The sequence below is a fragment of the Lissotriton vulgaris genome, chromosome 2_1, assembly GCF_964263255.1.
Source record: "Lissotriton vulgaris chromosome 2_1, aLisVul1.2, whole genome shotgun sequence".
NCBI classification, from domain to species: domain Eukaryota; kingdom Metazoa; phylum Chordata; class Amphibia; order Caudata; family Salamandridae; genus Lissotriton; species Lissotriton vulgaris.
The window spans coordinates 1,809,788,806-1,809,806,079 of record NC_141687.1 but is presented as its reverse complement, the minus strand read 5'-3'; the positions used below and the strand labels follow the sequence as shown (position 1 = coordinate 1,809,806,079).

Sequence of the window (17,274 nt, the reverse complement as noted above, 5' to 3'; positions counted from 1 at the left end):
TTATAATATTTACGTGCTTGCCTCAAAATGTCTTGCAAAGCAGTGAGCTCAGTGATGTGATTCATGATTATTGTCACGTTTGTACCCTAAAAAACGCACTTACAAAATCTGGGCTTTTGTACAGGTGCACTAAACCCATTTGTATGTATAATACGACTTAGATTCTGTCCCTCACAACTGAAACAGCCCGAAACCAGGACTCATTCTTTTAGGGACAAGCTAAGCCCTGAACCTCAGCACAACCCATTCTCACAACCTGCCCTGCCCTGCACCACAATGCAGACAGAATGCTAATCCTGCAACCGCCAGGCCTCAGGTAACAGGACCACTCCAAGAAGTAAACCAGACACTGGGAAGCGTGTTCAGCCGAATACTTAGCTACTCACTTCTAGGCATGTTAAAATGTGTTTGTATTGTAAATCTTTTTATGGGTTATTTACAGGAACTGCTGAAAGACTTTTTGGATAAGAGAGAAAAAGGCGAGCTTCTAATACAGAAATCAAGTAATCTGAAAAGCAAAATTTTAAAACCGGTACAGTATTTTCATTTTTTTCATTGTTCTTATTGTATCATTTTGGTACATATAATGACACGTGTGTTTCTGTTCCCCCCGATTCAGCGTAAATCCATCGGTTCCCTTCCTTCACATGAGCCCTCCTTCTCCTGTCGTACCAGTGCACTCCCTTCTATGAGCCCTGTCTCTCCTTTCTAGGGTGCTGTATCCGTGCACTCACTTTACACAAGCCCTCCTGCTCTCTTCTTGCATAGTACTGTACCAGTGCACTCCCTTCCACGATCACGTCACCCTAGAAAGGAGAGACAGGACTCTTGGAAGGGAGTGCACTGGTACAGTACTATGCAAGAAGAGAGCAGGAGGGCTTGTGTAAAGTGAGTGCACGGATACTGCACCCTAGAAAGGAGAGACAGGGCTCATAGACGGAGTGCACTGGTACGACAGGAGAAGGAGGGCTCATGTGAAGCCGGGTGCTGTATCTGTGCATTCCCTTTACACGACTTTCCCGCTCCCTTCTCCTGTCATAGTACTGTACCAATGCACTCCCTTCTATGGGCCATGTCTCTCTTCTCTAGGGTGCTGTACCCGTGCATTCCCTTTACCTGATCTTCTCTCCCTTCTCCTGCCATACCTGTGCAATCTCTATGACGAGTCCTGTCTCTCCCTTCTTGTAGGGGCTGTCTCCGTTCTTTCCCTTTCCATAGGTCATGTCACTCCTTTCTCTTTGGCGTCAGTGTCTATGCACTGCATACATATGACGTCATGCAGGATGCTGGATTAGTGACATCTCACACTGTTGTCCCCCCTCCCTTCTCCCTGAGTGCCCTTGTGTTGCATGAGTCCCACTGTATGTAGTCACGTGGGAACAATGGGAGCGGACGGTGTTTGCGGCTCTTGGGCTTGATGGACTTTTTTGCTTAGAATGAAATACGCCCTCACATCAAAATGTATGCACAGATGCATTTCATGCTAGAATATCGCGCCCAATGCTGTTTTTAAATTTTACTTAAGAACATGTAATGATTCGGAGATATCGCAATATAATCAGGGCTTTAAGTGGGAAAAAAAAACTGGTGGTGCTCTAAATGGGGCGTGGCACATTTCTTAAAGGGGTGTGGCCTATCCGAGTAGGGGTGTGGTCTAAATCAAGATAACTAGCATTGTGTGCTTAAGAAAATTATGAAGTCGCATCCAGCAAAGGATAATAAAATAGGCAAAAAAGTATATTTATTAAGTATAAGCCCCTGTTACTCGCAAACCAGACAGTCAATACACACCAGGCAGAGGCACACAGAAAGGTTGAACAGACAAATAGCCACTTTCTAAAAGTGCTATTTCCAAAGTTAGAATTTAAAAACCATCTTCACTAAAGGATGTGTTATTACATTCTGAGTTCAGGGATACCAAATTCCATATGTCTTATCTTGCCGTTATGGGAAGATATGCAGGTAAACAGGTTACACAGCATTCCCCATGTTATCCTATGGGCAAGATAGCCTTTCAATAGTGAAAAACGAAATTGGCAGTATTTCACTATCAAGACATGTTACCCACACTAGTAACACCAAACAAAAACCGGGACGTCTGGTCACCCTACCTTTGACCTTTGAGGCCCTGAAAATAGAGCCCCCAGTCCTCTTTTGAGTCCCCCCCAAAAACTGGGGGGGCTCAGACCCCCACTGACACCCCCCACTTAAAGCGCTGAATATAATGTAAATGATGTGAATTCTATTCCACACACCCTTAGATTTTCTACCTGCCACTGAGGGCAAGCACTTGTAAGTTAAATATATTTTACCCTCAGGAGTAATTAGTTGTTGAAGCAAACAATTCCATAGCCACGTGTGTGTTTCGAACCTGGTGGCTCCTCTTCATGAATTCGGTTTGTTTAAAAGTAAGGGAGAGCCAGATTCCACCTCCTGCTTGTGCCTTACCCATGTGTGGTGCGGTGCGCCCTATGGTATTTCGGCCTAGCGCAGCGCAGGAATAAATACACGCCACTCTGTTTACTGCGTGTTGCTGGAAGACCAAGAGCGGTCTTCCGGCGTTTATTTAACTCCTCGGGAAGAGCCCGCCCCAAGGAGTGCCTGTAGTGCAACATTGTAGAGAAGAGCCCATATCGCTCTCTACATCCCTCCTTTTCTTTAGTATATGTCCATCACAGCCTACATTCCAAGGGGGACGTAAACACAAAGTCCTTAAACTTCTGACTTGGCACAAGGTTTGGCTGGAGACCATAGTTCTGGCTCTGGGAGTTGGAACAAGTCCCTGTTTGAGCCGGAGTGCCGGGTGATGATGCGTTGGTGATGCCTTGAATGGGTTTCTCTTGAACAGGGACCGCCGATCTGTGCCCTCCTTTGGCAATTCCGGTGGGGCGACTGTGGGAATTGGTGAGCCCACCTCTTCGTGGCCCTGGTCACCACCGGACTTAGCGCAGTTTGCATCGTCTGCGGTGCACCCCGCAACTTTCTTGAGCCAAACAACGTTCTGCGTAACCACCTGGTTGCTCCTCTGGGTGGACCCCATGGTACCTTGAACTCGGACCACGGTCCACACCTCCAGCTCGTATGGTGTTCAGAACTTCCACCCAGGGTATCTGTCCTTGACCACTACGCAGTCTCTTACGACTACTTGCGGCGCCTTGATTCCTCTGGACACACTGGCCTTTTGATTGGTCTTCGTCCGTCTTGCTTGTATGGCCACATTGTCTCTCTCTTGAGGCTTCCAATTTGGATCCGCCAGGATGCTGTCTCGTGGGGCCCTTTTAAATATCAGATGAGACGGAGCACAGCGGGTTGTACAGTATGGAGTTTTTATGCGTCCAGACACTGCTTCAGTGACGAATCTGCATCTTCTTGATCCACAGCAATCCGCAACGCTCGGTTAAGGGTCCGCATAAAACGTTCTACTTCACCTTTCGCTTGCGGCCATAATAGGGTGATCCTCCGATGCCGGATCGCCCTCTTGTCCAGGTATTCCAGAAACTCCCAGCCTTGAAATGGGGGCCCGTTGTCTGATCGGATCTCATCCGGTAGGCCCATGAGTGCAACAACCTTATCCAGGGCTCTTTTCACATGGGTGAACGCCATTGATGCAACTACTTCTACTATTGGAAATTTGAGAATGAATCCATCAGCACCAGGGTGTTGCATTCATCCGAGAAGCTCCCAAAATCGATTCTGATCTTGGACCAAGGAAACTCACTCTGCTCTGCGGTGATAATGGGTGCCCGTGCGGGATCACTGCCAGTGATTGTGCAAGAGTGGCACTGTCATACCTTGTCTTCCACCATGGTGTCAATTGCCGAGAACCATACTTAGCTCCACAGACATGCTTTGGTTTATGCCGTCCCTTGATGTCCGACGTGTGCCAACATCACTATTCTCTATTGCAGTATTCGTGGGATGACAGTGACGTGTCCTCGAAACGCGACCCCATGTTCACCTTCGCTCAACTCACTGCGTACCCTCCAGAGTTGTTGTCAGGAGTGGCTATCTTCAGCATTGAGCGACTGGGACCCATCTAGAAAATGTGTCCAACCATTGCTCGTTAGGGCACTCTTGACCCTGATCAGCGTTTTATCGGCGGCAGTGGCCTGACTGATCTCCTCCAGCATCATCGCTTTAGGGCATGCCTCATAGGTGACCATCTTGACAAATGCTTCAGAGTATGCAACATCGGCGGGCGTGTGGTGGATGGCTGTTGGCTCTGGGTGTTTGGACAGATAATACGCGGGATTGTGTGCACCTGCGTGGTAGACGACCTTGAAGTTTATGCCTGCAGCTGCACCACCCACCTCTCTATCCTTAGGGGTGCCAGTCTTGACGACCCCGTAAACAATGGGAGCAGCGGCTAGTGATCCGTTACAAAGTTGAACTCTTGTCCGTACAGGTCCAAGTGGAAATGTTGGAACACCCACTTTATTGCAAGAGCCTCTCGTTCTATTTGGGCATACCTTGTTTCGGTGTCCGATAATGCCCGGCTTGCATAGGCGACCGGCACCCATGTTTCACTCTTCTGCTCTTGGAGAAGGACAGCCCCCAAACCGACCGGACTGGCATCGACAACCAGCTTGGTGCATCGTCCTGGGTGAAAATACGCCATCACCGCTTTGTCCATCAAGGCTGCCTTGACGGTGTTGAAAAACACACGGGGTCTTGACTCCTAACTCAGCTAGGCTGAGCCAAATCTAACTAGAAAAACAACATAAGGGCCAATGCTGAGGAATACTTGGAACAAGGGAGGCTGGAAGTTTGAGTTAAGCAAAAACCACCTGCTCAATTTCTTTAGCAACGTAAAAAGATTTATTCTTTTTCAATTATTTTTTGCTTTGTTTGTAACACAAATTTTTAGTGCAAGGAGAAGCAACAATTTTATATACAATATATACAACACTATGACGAGAAAATAAGCATTTCCATACTTCAATCATACATGGCCGTCCAGTCATACAATAACACATTCATACGCAAACAATAATAACAATAAACAATAAAGAACAGAAAAAAATGGATCCACGTATCGGTCAAGAGTAAATTGGAAAAATCCCTATTGATTATGCAATTTTAGAGTCTTTTTAGTGAATCAACACTGAGAATGCATTTCTCTGGAGATTGGTGAAGGAACTTTGTTTTTGACACAGCACGTGAAGACCAGATACGGGGATGAGGTGGTCGACGCGTTTCAAACCCCATTCGTTAAAGGGGTTCTCTTCTGGACCAAATGGTTCTTGAAAAACAATAAAGAAGGGTGCTTAGGGAAAGGTTCCATAGCAGGCGAAATGAGAGACAAACGCCCCGTGAATACAACAGCCTACCTTAACCTTCGAACCAAATGTCATAGAAATCCAAAGGCGGCGAGTCAAGGAGTTCGACAATAGAGTGCACGTAGTGGCTGTAACCAAAAGGGACAAACGTGCTGAATTTAATAACATGCGCTTACTCCCAGTCATTCAGTCTACCCTAATGGGCTGCTAGGCGGGGCTCTTACCTGGAGGTTGACCGGCTAATGGCTTACCGTCGGGTCCATACTTCTCCTCTGTCCCGTGAGAAAGGTTTTTTTTCCAACTGAAAAGAAATGGAGAGAGGCAGTCGGTACTCGGTAAAACTGGTTGGATGAACTGGCACGCCGAGCAGTAACAGGCGGCCGTATTAGCAACGTACCGATGGAAAGAAAGGCATCCGTCCTTGTTTCCGTGGTGCGAGTTGTGACAATTTGCCGATGGTTGGGACTGGTACTTCCTGGTTTACAAACCCCCAAGTGGTTCTGGGATTTGTAGTTTGGCAGATTCGGAAAACGGCAGAAAAACGTCAGAAAGACGTGTCGGGAGGGCATATCAGCTGAGGGATTGGCTCAATAATTTTTAGATGTTAGTTTTATATATTTCAGAAATCTCATTCAAGCCTTTTAGGGCTGTATTAAATGTCATTATTAGTAGAGCCTCACGTTGAGACAGTTTCGCGTCCAAATCTCCTCCCCTTGGGTCTTTTTCAATCTTTGAAAGCACGGTCCATTTCAAGTCAGTCTGTTCGTGTTTCATCCTGGCCCAATGATTGACCAATGGGGCATTTTCAACTCCTTTCCTAATCCTGGATTTGTGCTGCGTGATCCTACTTCGCACTTCTTGTGTAGTTTTACCAATGTATACCAAAGGGCACGGGCAAACAATGGCATACACTACATTTTTGCTTTTGCAGTTTGTGAATGTATCATGCTTCCAATGGATGTTGTCAACACTGAACACAGAATCTTCGATTGTTTCATTACAACAAGTGCAAGTTCCGCACTTATGGTGGCCCTTGGTAGGGGGAAGTCCAAACAGGCTTTTCAATGTTGGTGCTTTTGCTTTCGGGAGGGCAGCTCTCACGATGTGATTAGCTATGCTCTTTTCTTTTTTGTACGCGAACAATGGAGGTGCCAAAAAATCCTCATGAAGGTCTTTCAACAAATCCCAGAACCACTTGGGGGTTTGTAAACCAGGAAGTGCCAGTCCCAACCATCGGCAAATTGTCACAACTCGCACCACGGAAACAAGGACGGATGCCTTTCTTTCCATCGGTACGTTGCTAATACGGCCGCCTGTTACTGCTCGGCGTGCCAGTTCATCCAACCAGTTTTACCGAGTACCGACTGCCTGTCTCCATTTCTTTTCAGTTGGAAAAAAAAACTTTCTCACGGGACAGAGGAGAAGTATGGACCCGACGGCAAGCCATTAGCCGGTCAACCTCCAGGTAAGAGCCCCGCCTAGCAGCCCATTAGGGTAGACTGAATGACTAAGAGTAAGCGCATGCTATTAAATTCAGCACGTTTGTCCCTTTTGGTTACAGCCACTACGTGCACTCTATTGTCGAACTCCTTGACTCGCCGCCTTTGGATTTCTATGACATTTGGTTCGAAGGTTAAGGTAGGCTGTTGTATTCACGGGGCGTTTGTCTCTCATTTCGCCTGCTATGGAACCTTTCCCTAAGCACCCTTCTTTATTGTTTTTCCAGAACCATTTGGTTCTGAAGAGAACCCCTTTAACGAATGGGGTTTGAAACGCGTCGACCACCTCATCCCCGTATCTGGTCTTCACGTGCTGTGTCAAAAACAAAGTTCCTTCACCAATCTCCAGAGAAATGCATTCTCAGTGTTGATTCACTAAAAAGACTCTAAAATTGCATAATCAATAGGGATTTTTCCAATTTACTCTTGACCGATACGTGGATCCATTTTTTTCTGTTCTTTATTGTTTATTGTTATTATTGTTTGCGTATGAATGTGTTATTGTATGACTGGACGGCCATGTATGATTGAAGTATGGAAATGCTTATTTTCTCGTCATAGTGTTGTATATATTGTATATAAAATTGTTACTTCTCCTTGCACTAAAAATTTGTGTTACAAACAAAGCAAAAAATAATTGAAAAAGAATAAATCTTTTTACGTTGCTAAAGAAATTGAGCAGGTGGTTTTTGCTTAACTCAAACTTCCAGCCTCCCTTGTTCCAAGTATTCCTCAGCATTGGCCCTTGTGTTGTTTTTCTTGACGGTGTTGAAGGCAGTGTTGGCCGCTGTAGTCCACTCCCACGGTTGATCACTCCGAGTGAGGGCCCAAAGTGTCTCAGAGAGGGAGCTAGGTTTGGTATGAACTGGCCACAGTATGTAGCCATCCCCAGGAAACTGCGGACCTCCATGGGTGTCTTCAGTGTGCTGGCTGCAAGGATGGACATTGCCTTCTTGGGGTCTACCCTCAGCACGTCGCGGGTGAAGATGTATCCAAAAAAGTCTATGGACTTCTGATAAAAGGAGCAATTTTCCTTGTGGATGGTTAAACCACAGTCTTCCAGTCACTGAAGTGTGGCCCGGAGGGGAGTATGGTGATCTTCCAGGGTGTTCGAGAACACGAGGATGTCGTCACTCAGATTGATTACACCCTGCAGGCCCGATATGGCTTCCCGGATGGTGTTTTGGAAGACCTCTGCCGCCGCCGCCGCCCCAAAGCTCAGTCTCTTGTACCTCCGGATGCCCACGTGTGTAGAGAATGTGGTGATGTACCTACTTTCCAGCTCTAGCTCCAGCTGGTGGTATCCAGTATTCAAGTCCAGTCTTGAAAACCACATGGCACCATTCAGGTCCGCCACTATGTCATCCGTAGTGGGCGTGAGGTAGCGCTCCCTCTTAACCGCTTAGTTAGGCAATCTCATGCCCACGCATAGTCGAATGGCTTTTGGCTGTTTTGGTTTTGGAGCAACGACCAGCAGAGATGCACGCGGGTTGGGCCAGACGCTTTCTCTATGACGTTGAGATCCTCGAGTTTCTTTAGTTCTACCTCCATTTGAGGGCGAAGATTGAATGGCACCCTGCGTTGTCTTAGGGCGGTTGGTCTGATCGTGGTGTCGATATGGAGTTTGACTCGCTTCCCCTTAAGCTTACCAAGACCCGTGAACAGTCTGGGAAAGTCTTGCATGATGGCCTTGGCATGGGAGTCGTGTATCTGATTGGCGAATAAGACGGGCCCAAATCCTCCGCTGTGTGACAGCTGATGAGGGTTCCCTTGTTATCGTGAGATGCGGCAGAGCTCCTCTGTAGCGTCACCTCCATTTCTTCAGCTCGGGCGTCTGAGAGCTCGCAGGACCGGGCCAGGACGAGAATCTCGTTTAAGGACATACCAGTGGTGTCGAAGGATCAGTTTCCGCAACAGCACTGAACGGCATCCCTGGATCACTTGCCTGTGTATCTCCTCACTCTGATTGGTGAAGGCACACGTGCTTACCAGTTTGCGCAGACATGCGTAGAACATATCCACCTATTAAGAGTCCGCCTGCTTCGCCTGCCTGATTTTGAATCGCTCAAAATCAGGGTTAAGTTAGGGCTCAAAATGCCAGTAGAACGCCTCCACCACCGCTTCGTAGTTGTCGTCCCCCCCGCCTCAGGCAACGTTTGAAAGAGGTCGTAGATCTCCGCGCCGCCATAGTAGATGAGCAGCGACCTTTTCACTGTTCCATCGGTTTCTCTTGTTCCTCTGAAATAGTGGTTCAGCGCCCTACCCACGCCTTCCAGGACGGCTGTGGCGGGGTCAGCAGTTTCGCTGAAGGGAGGCAGTGGGGAGATGGCAGTGTGGCTGTACACTTGCAGTGGAGCTTTGACCCCTCCCTGTGGTCCAACCGCATCTGTCTGCGGGCCTGCGGCACCCGCCTGGGGTGGCATGCTCATTGTGCCTGACTTTGTGAGCAGCGGAGTGCTGGTCTTCTGGGGTTGAGCGTTGTCCACTCACTCTCAGTCCCAAAATGTGTCCCTCACTGGGCCCCTCAGACTGTGCTACGTGGGGAAAAAGGTGAGCTACCAGCACTCAGTTCTTGGGAGTGGTGTGAGGCAGTCCACTTTGATCTCCCTTGTCACTTCTTTTTTTTTTTCCTCCTGTTTTCTTTACTTGCTGGTGTGGCTCTTGCACCAGTCCTAACCCTCTAGCTCCAGGGCTCAAACAGCACAGGGGAGAAGTAGGGACAGCAGAGTCTTCCCGAGCTGATGAACATCCTCACACAATCCGCCTCAGCTGCCAGCTGGGACTCATCGCATGAGACCCGCAAGCTCGGCGCGCTCCCACGTGGCTTCAGGGAGCGTGTCTTCAGTCAGGTCAGGGCGCGGGGAGATCACCAGGCATTGCGACCGCTGTGGGCGAGGACGGCCAGCAACTCTCCTCACACACATCGGCTCCAGCATACGAGTGGCAGCGCTCCGACCACAGCAGCAGCAGGGAGCAGCCCGGAGGGTCCGGCGTCAGGGCCGATGAAGGGCAAGCACAGGGCCGTCGCAGTGGGCATGCGAGCAGGCACCACAGCTCCCTAGGCAGCAGAGCCTTGTCAGACTTCTTGGAGCACTGTCGTGGGTCCCGCAGGTGAGGCGGAGGAGGCACTGGAGTTCGAACGGCCTCATCGCCAATGTGTCGCGGTGCGGCCTACGGTATTTTGGCCTAGCGTAACAGAGGAATAAATACACGCCGCTCTGGTTATTGCGTGTTGCTGGAAGACCACGAGCGGCCTTCCGAAGTTTATTTAACTCCTCGAGACGAGCCCACCCCAAGGAGTGCGTGTAGTGCAACATTGTAGAGAAGAGCCCGGACTGCTCACTACGCCACGGACGGTCACCAGAATAGAAGGCGCTTTAAAGTAGAGCAGCCAGGAGAGAAGTGGAGTATGAATGCATGGCTTACTCCTGGAGAATGAGGCATGTGTTCCTGCTGTAGCTGGGCCAGAGGGAACAAGTTATGGCCATCCGTTCATGGGTGGAACAAATTAAATAACCAGAGAGTGATTAAAGGTGATGAGGCGAATGAAACTAGAGACAATCCTGAAAACAAGCATTGGCAATCCCAATATGATTTCATTCAGATGGTGCCATGCTTAATTTTGTTTAATGCAAGCCCATGATACAAAATACAATGTTCTAAAACACGGAGCAACCTAACTCTGGCTGCCATATGCTTGGATTAAAAATATAAAATAAAATACAAATTCACTTAAGTATCCTCTTTGTTAGTGATGTTTCTAAATACTATGTCGTTCCATTGTTTTATACATAAGGAGACATGAATAAAACCATCAGCAAACCAAATACTTAAATTGCAGGCACTTACAATGTGACAGTATCATCTCAACACTTTATTACCTCAACGTTAAAACGGAGAAAGAAAATGAATCACCACTTAAGTGGGCAACCAAAGTGCAAAATAAATAATCAGTATTTAAAGTAAACATAAAAATAAAAATAAATAAGTAACATTTGAACCAGCTTGTTTTGGAATATAAATTAATTATTTTTAATGCGAATAATTTGCACAGGCTTTGTGCACCCACTCAAAGTGAAGCAAACAAATGGGTGGAGTTGACTCGCAAATTGTCCCAATTGATTGTCCCAATCAATATGCATAAAGTGGGCAGAAGCAAAGTGTGAAAGACATTTAACCGATCAATAAATGATGCCTACTGACCAAAAGTCCCTGTCTGTATATATATTATGCATGATTTATTTTGGGATAAACAATAAGCTGGCGTGTCTCAAAGACCAGACCTCAAAATCTTTAAAAGAATTGAAAAAGAAGAAATGTTAGGGAATTATTGACATGGATACTTACCTGAAATCTAAAAGGGATATATATATATGTTTTATGATCCACTAGTTTACCCAGCAGGAAAGTGTCCAGGACTCAAAGTTCTCACTGTTTACATATTCTGTGGTATAGGATAACAACCTGGTGATATCCCAGATCAATTTTTATGGCCTTTCCCCTCAAAGATAATGGAACTTGGGGGGAGATATGTGACTAATGGACACTCACAGGTGGAGCCAACATTTATAAAGGACAGTCGTTCTTATTAATGAAGCAAATGCAGAGGCACTGGGGATGAGAGATGTGAGCACTCACTGACCTCAATTATGGCAGCCTTTTCCCACACAGCAGGGGCTTAAGTACTCCATTTTCCTTGCTTGCATTAGGACCCCAATCACCATTAATTGCCACTGCTTTTGTTCCTGGAGTCACCATAGTCCATTATGCCATTTCCATCATGACCTGCTTTTGGGAGACAAGAACTCATCAACGCATCTCTGCCAAAACCCACTCCCACTCCTCCAGTCATTAAGAAAACAGCATTGGAACTGGAAGGTGTCTCTGTGGGCATTGTTGCAAGCTTTGCTGAAGTTAGTTATAAGGCCGGGTTATACTCTGCTGGCACCCCTGATGGCAGCCCGCCCTGCTGGTTCTGCTTGGAAAGCAGCACCCTATCCGGTAGCCTATGTGGGAAATGTAAAAGTGGCAGAATGCCCAGTCCATTCGAAAGTCCCCACGATTTCGGGCACAGCCTTGGCCTGTGTTGATGTACCAATAGTTATTGCATTTCAAGAGTCTTTCTTGGTTTGCTCTGCTCTAGAAAGGAGAGAGGCAAGATGGAGAACATTCTGAGCCTTAAATTCAGGCTCCACCAGAAAATGGAAACAGTTGTGTTTACGCTAGTACATGCAGGAGCTTATAGTCCTTCTCCACATCTGTTGCCATCTGATTTAGATTTCTGGTCAATATTATAGTGTTAGATGGGATCACACGATTGAAATCACTTTCTAAATCTCCTGCTGCAACAGTGCACTCCAGGGGCTTTTTTCATATGCGCAGCTTCTTATTAGACTTTTAACCATTTACAAGTACTTCTAACCCATGATTTTGCATCTTGCCTTATATCACAAATGCACTTTTATTTTTTGTAGGCATGTTTGACTGCTCCGGCTGATGGGTTTCTTCATTTTGGGGATGCTGTTATGCTTGTGAATGACGATGTTCTGGAAGTCCTTGGAGGTGATCCAGCTTCTAACCCCACTCTCGTACCGGTGTGTGATGAAGTAAGCATTTCGCTGACTCCGGACGATAACATAGCCTACTCGAGCCAGTGCTTAGGCTCCGAATGTGGAGTGACCGCCAGCAGAAATCTGAATGCTTGCGTCCGAAACACCTATGTCATCACAAGGTATTAGCATGGTATATTTACATTATTATGTTAAACATAGGTCTTCATTTATACAGAATAAGCATATTTATTTATTATATATATTTATATAGCTCTTTTACCCGCCACATGGACAACAGAGCTCTTTACAATTAACAAAAAATAAAGTGAAGGCAGTACTTACTGCCTATTATGCTGGCTGACATGTAGGGCAGCAATTAAGGACCACCACTTCCCTCTCTCTAGGGCAAGTTTGTATATGGTGCTCCAGTTGTGAGTCAGGGACTTTATTTCTGTTTCCACAGTTCACCTCCAGGTGCTCTTTTACCTGCCTCTCTTCCGCTTGCCTTCTGGGATCTAATGGAGAGCTGTTCTTGTGATGGAGTCTTGTTCTCTTAGGATGGTGTGTCCTACCCATCTCAATCTTGTTCTCATAATGAGGGTGTTCATACTCTCTTGCATGCAGTTCCTGGTTGGAGAAGGTTTATGGACAGAAAATGCACAAGATTCTTCTCAGGGTACTGGTGTGGAAGTCTGACAGTTTGGTGATGTTGCTTTTCATCATCTGCCTGTGTTCTGATCCATACATGAGTGTAGACAGAACACAGCTCTGGTAAAGCTTCAGCTTGGTGTTGGTGCTGTACTGAGATGACCTCCATACATTGTCCAGCATCATCTAGGCATTTCTGGCCTTCTTCAGTCTGCGTTTCGGAAAATGACCCCATCCTCTTCATCTGACTCAATTCTCCAAACTTGGTCTAGGACAGTGCTTAATTTGTAAAATATGAAGTGCAGGTGCGCAAATGTTTGTCGGAGGCCACACCTACTTTTCTCTGGCTCCACCCACTTCATCCGCTGGCTCCACCCACTTACTATATTAGCTCCACCCACCTTTTCAACTGGGACTGCTAAAAGTCAGAGGTAATATATATCTGGCTGATCCGAATTTCAGCATTGTGAACTAACTCTCTGATAAATGCAATAGGAAGAGCTTTTTACATTGTGAGCCATCCACAAGAAAGGACTTTACATATTTTATCACTTACACACTTTCTTGCACAGATCTCTACTTCAGGAGGGCTGAAAATGTCTGGTTTTCTTTGTGTTCATTTGTAATTTTAAGGTTTGTATTTACTCATGCATGATTTAAAGCATGTTTTCTTTTAAAAAATAAAACACTGATTATTTTTTGATTTATTCAGCATCAGTGTTTGCTTGGTGGAGTTCTGAATTTGTAAGACGCTCTAGTTCTCTGAATAAGTCTTGCACAGCAATGACGCGCTACCCGAAAAGTCCAGTGCTAAACGGGAGGAGATAGTGCTCGGTCTAGATCCAATAGTAATGTTGCCACAGGATACGAGAGATGAAAAAAATCAAACTGTCAAAAGCAGAGCCCAGTAACCCCGCGTTACACTGGCTGGGACCACCCAAACAATTACCAACATTTGAATCTGAACTGCAATATAGATGCAGTGTTAGCTCCCTCTGCTGTGGAATCACACACTTCAATGGCTGCAGTGCTTTTCAGTGCTGAGAAAAACAGCTGTAGCATTGCAATGCATGAGTGCCGGCAGCAGGGCTTGTGTTCATGAGAAGTTGAAGTTCCTCCATCTTTTGACTTCCAACGGGCAGATCTGTGGGACAGGGACTTGCTTGTTATTTTCTGCTTGCTGTTTGGGTAGCAAAAGCAGTGTGGTCTGTTGGCTTAGCAGATGAATAGGTCCACTGTATGGGATCTGTGTTCGTCCTCATGGTCACAGGTTCAAATCCTGATAGGTCCACTCTGCCTTTCATCCTTCTGAGGTCGATAAAATGAGTACCATTGAGTTGGGCAACAATAAACATCTGTTATTCAGTGGCAAGAAGCCTACGAGTGAACGTGGGCTTTACAAATACACTTTATGTGTGGTACAAAGTTGACATAGAAAGCAGCAGTTACCAATGACCTGGAAGAAAATAAGAGACAATGGCGGGTCTGTGATATGATAATAAAAGGTGGGTCTCAGTGTGAGTTGTGGTTTTACTGCAGTTACTACAGGATTTGTATTGTATCAAAAAAGTAATCTTCTAATGGCACTCTAAGACCTTGAATTAGTGTTAACTTTGGCTAGGAGAAATTCTATACCCGACAGCAATATATTTACCATGCCTGGCACAGGAGCAGGAGAAAAGCTGCCCATTTCAGATTTATTTGTCACTGCAGCATGGAAACATTAAATCTGGCAGTGGACGACAAGTAAAATGTCAGGTACCACTGATGGGTTTACATTAAATGAGCAAATCCCAATTAATTTTCCAGCATCCATCTATATGATGCTGTAGCTGGGATATTCAGACAACCGTGCAGGACAGGCAACAGATTATTTTTATGAGGCTGCGTGCCACGGCCCGCGTGCGTGCCCTCCCTGCCCTGAAAAAAAACGAAACCGAATCTGATCTCCACTGCCCTGCAAAAACGAAACCGAATCTCCTGATCGGTCCAGCAGACAGGCAGTCTCCAGTTCTGAAGGCGCATGGCCAGTCGGTCTTCAAAAAACGGTTGAAATTTGAATAGAAAGAAAAGACAAGTGACACGAAAGGGAGTCGGGTGAAAAAGAAAAATGGAATTATTGGAAGAGGTCAGAGGATGAATAAAAGGAGATAGGAGCTTGGTAAAAAAAAAAGACAAGAAACAGAGAAGTCAGAAGAGAAATGAGTAGGTGACTGTAGACGATGAAGATACGACACAGGTTGGAAAGGGTGACGTGACAAGTGGAAATGCGGCAGGCAGAGGAGGGGAGGGGGACAGGGGCTGGGAAGGGCAGAGGGTACGGGCGTGAAGGGGAGAAAAGAAATGATCAAGAATGCGAGGGATGGGGAAAGAAGAAACAAATTAGTGGGAGAAGAAGGGTCAGATCGATGGCTGCGTGTACTGTGGTGTCATAACCAACAAAAACCCCATATAGGGTAAGACCTGGTGCCCTAAAGAGGCATAGCTGCCAAGGTTTCAGAATGCTATGTGTGACATTTTCTTAATTTCAGAGTAAATATGAGTGACATTTCAACGACTATGAGTGACACTTTGTCACGAGCAAAATCTATCAATGAAGGTAAGAGAAACATATAGATATCAGAAATTACACCCATACGAGCAATGGTAAACTGTAAGGAGATCTTAAAACTGCGGCAAAGGCCCAGAAATGGAAGGGCGCTAACTGGAGACTCCTACTTGCAGTCCAGCTGCACAGACTATTGACACTAACTCAATTTACTAATCTGAAAGGAATCTAAGCTTTACGGGCAAAACACTATTTCATAAAGTAAACAGCTTCAGTTATGGTCCACAGCAGAACTCCTTACAAGAACTTTATTAACGTTTCTTGCACACTCACTTTTTGTTAATACTCCAGTCTTGCAGCGGACTAACTCATGGGGGCTGGAGGTCACACGGACTCTGAAAATGCACCTCAATTCTTAATATATTTGGCGCTAAAGTGAACGATTAAACGATCAGGGGTCCCCACCGTTTAAAACAGATTTGCATGTAGATACTAAAATACGCTACTACCTGGGGAAAAAATCACAGGCCCAGACTGTAATCTTGATACCATATGTAATAAAATTAACTCGTACTTGTACTCCATTTATCAGCACAGAAAACTTTCATTTTTCAAGAAGCAACACTTGTTTTACATTTCGGTGCGTACACCACCACGAAGAAAATGCAAGCACCTGACTCCATCTCGTAATTGTTTGGGGTAATATGAGCAGCTCTGTACTTACCACACAGCACGTGAAATTCGTGAAACACTGCCTTGGATCAGGGATAGGAGGACCGTGTTAGCAACACAATAGCAGGAATCGTTCGATGCCTAGTGACCTGGTGACCAGTGCGTGGGTGGAGGAAGGTGGGCAGGCATTGGCTTTAAACAGTGACAGCCCCTGGCGCGCATAAGATGAGATCTGGAAGAAAGAGGTACTAGCAGTCCGAGTCTGACTTTGCTATTACTGACACAGACCGAGTTCTCGGCCATAATGATTGCCAGCAGGAATGATTGGAAGTAAACTATGAGTGACTGCATTGGTGAAATTCCCATTAGTATATCTGCGCCAGTTGCAACTCATCCCTCACCACCGAGAATATATCCAGGTGTCCCTGGGAGGTGACACCGCCCGGCGATAGGCTAGCATTATAAAACCAATAAGAAAGCAGAGTGAGAGATATCACACGCACTCCCTTACTTCCAAATGACTCCCTGGCTAACGCCGACCCGGGAAGCAGCAGCTGCACAGTGACTTCGACTGGTGTGCTGTGGACTACTGAACCACAAGGGCTATGTCCCTGCCCGGTACTTGTCTCAGCCGCCGGTGGCTTCGGCTCTCAGCGCGCTGCAACTAATTACCATAAAATAATCGCTCCTGGCATACGCGATGCAGCGCTGCATGTGTTTAACCAAAGTGCCGCAGTGTCTCAGTCAAATGATTTTATGCCCCTCTTACTTTATCAGCAACGGCAGGTGGAAGCATGATGAAACCAGCTTTATGCAAAACCCATAAATAAACATTCCCATATCATTCATCTTGTATCCACCAGCCCTGCCGCAACTGCGCATTAATAAATAGCCACTTCCTGGGCACTACTGCCCACTGCGGTGCACTGGCATTCTGGCAACAACATGATCGCGTTGATGACGATGACGTTGATGATCAAACCAGGCGGGGATCAAAAACAACATTAACCAGTGACTGACGTGACCCACGGTCCCACCGTAGGCCTCAACTGCGCAACTTTTTTTTTAATGGCACC

The 17,274-nt window shown here is 46.3% G+C and overlaps 1 protein-coding gene across 2 annotated transcripts in view; it reads left to right on the top strand.

Moving 5' to 3' along the window:
• CFAP161 (cilia and flagella associated protein 161) overlaps positions 1-17,274 on the top strand; it is a 122,009-nt gene that overhangs the window by 41,770 nt on the left and 62,965 nt on the right. For both annotated transcript variants that reach the window (XM_086958950.1, XM_086958949.1), the window contains 2 exons: positions 443-532; positions 12,253-12,509. In XM_086958950.1, coding sequence (XP_086815076.1) covers positions 443-532; positions 12,253-12,509 — 347 coding nt within the window. The remainder of the gene's footprint in view (positions 1-442; positions 533-12,252; positions 12,510-17,274) is intronic.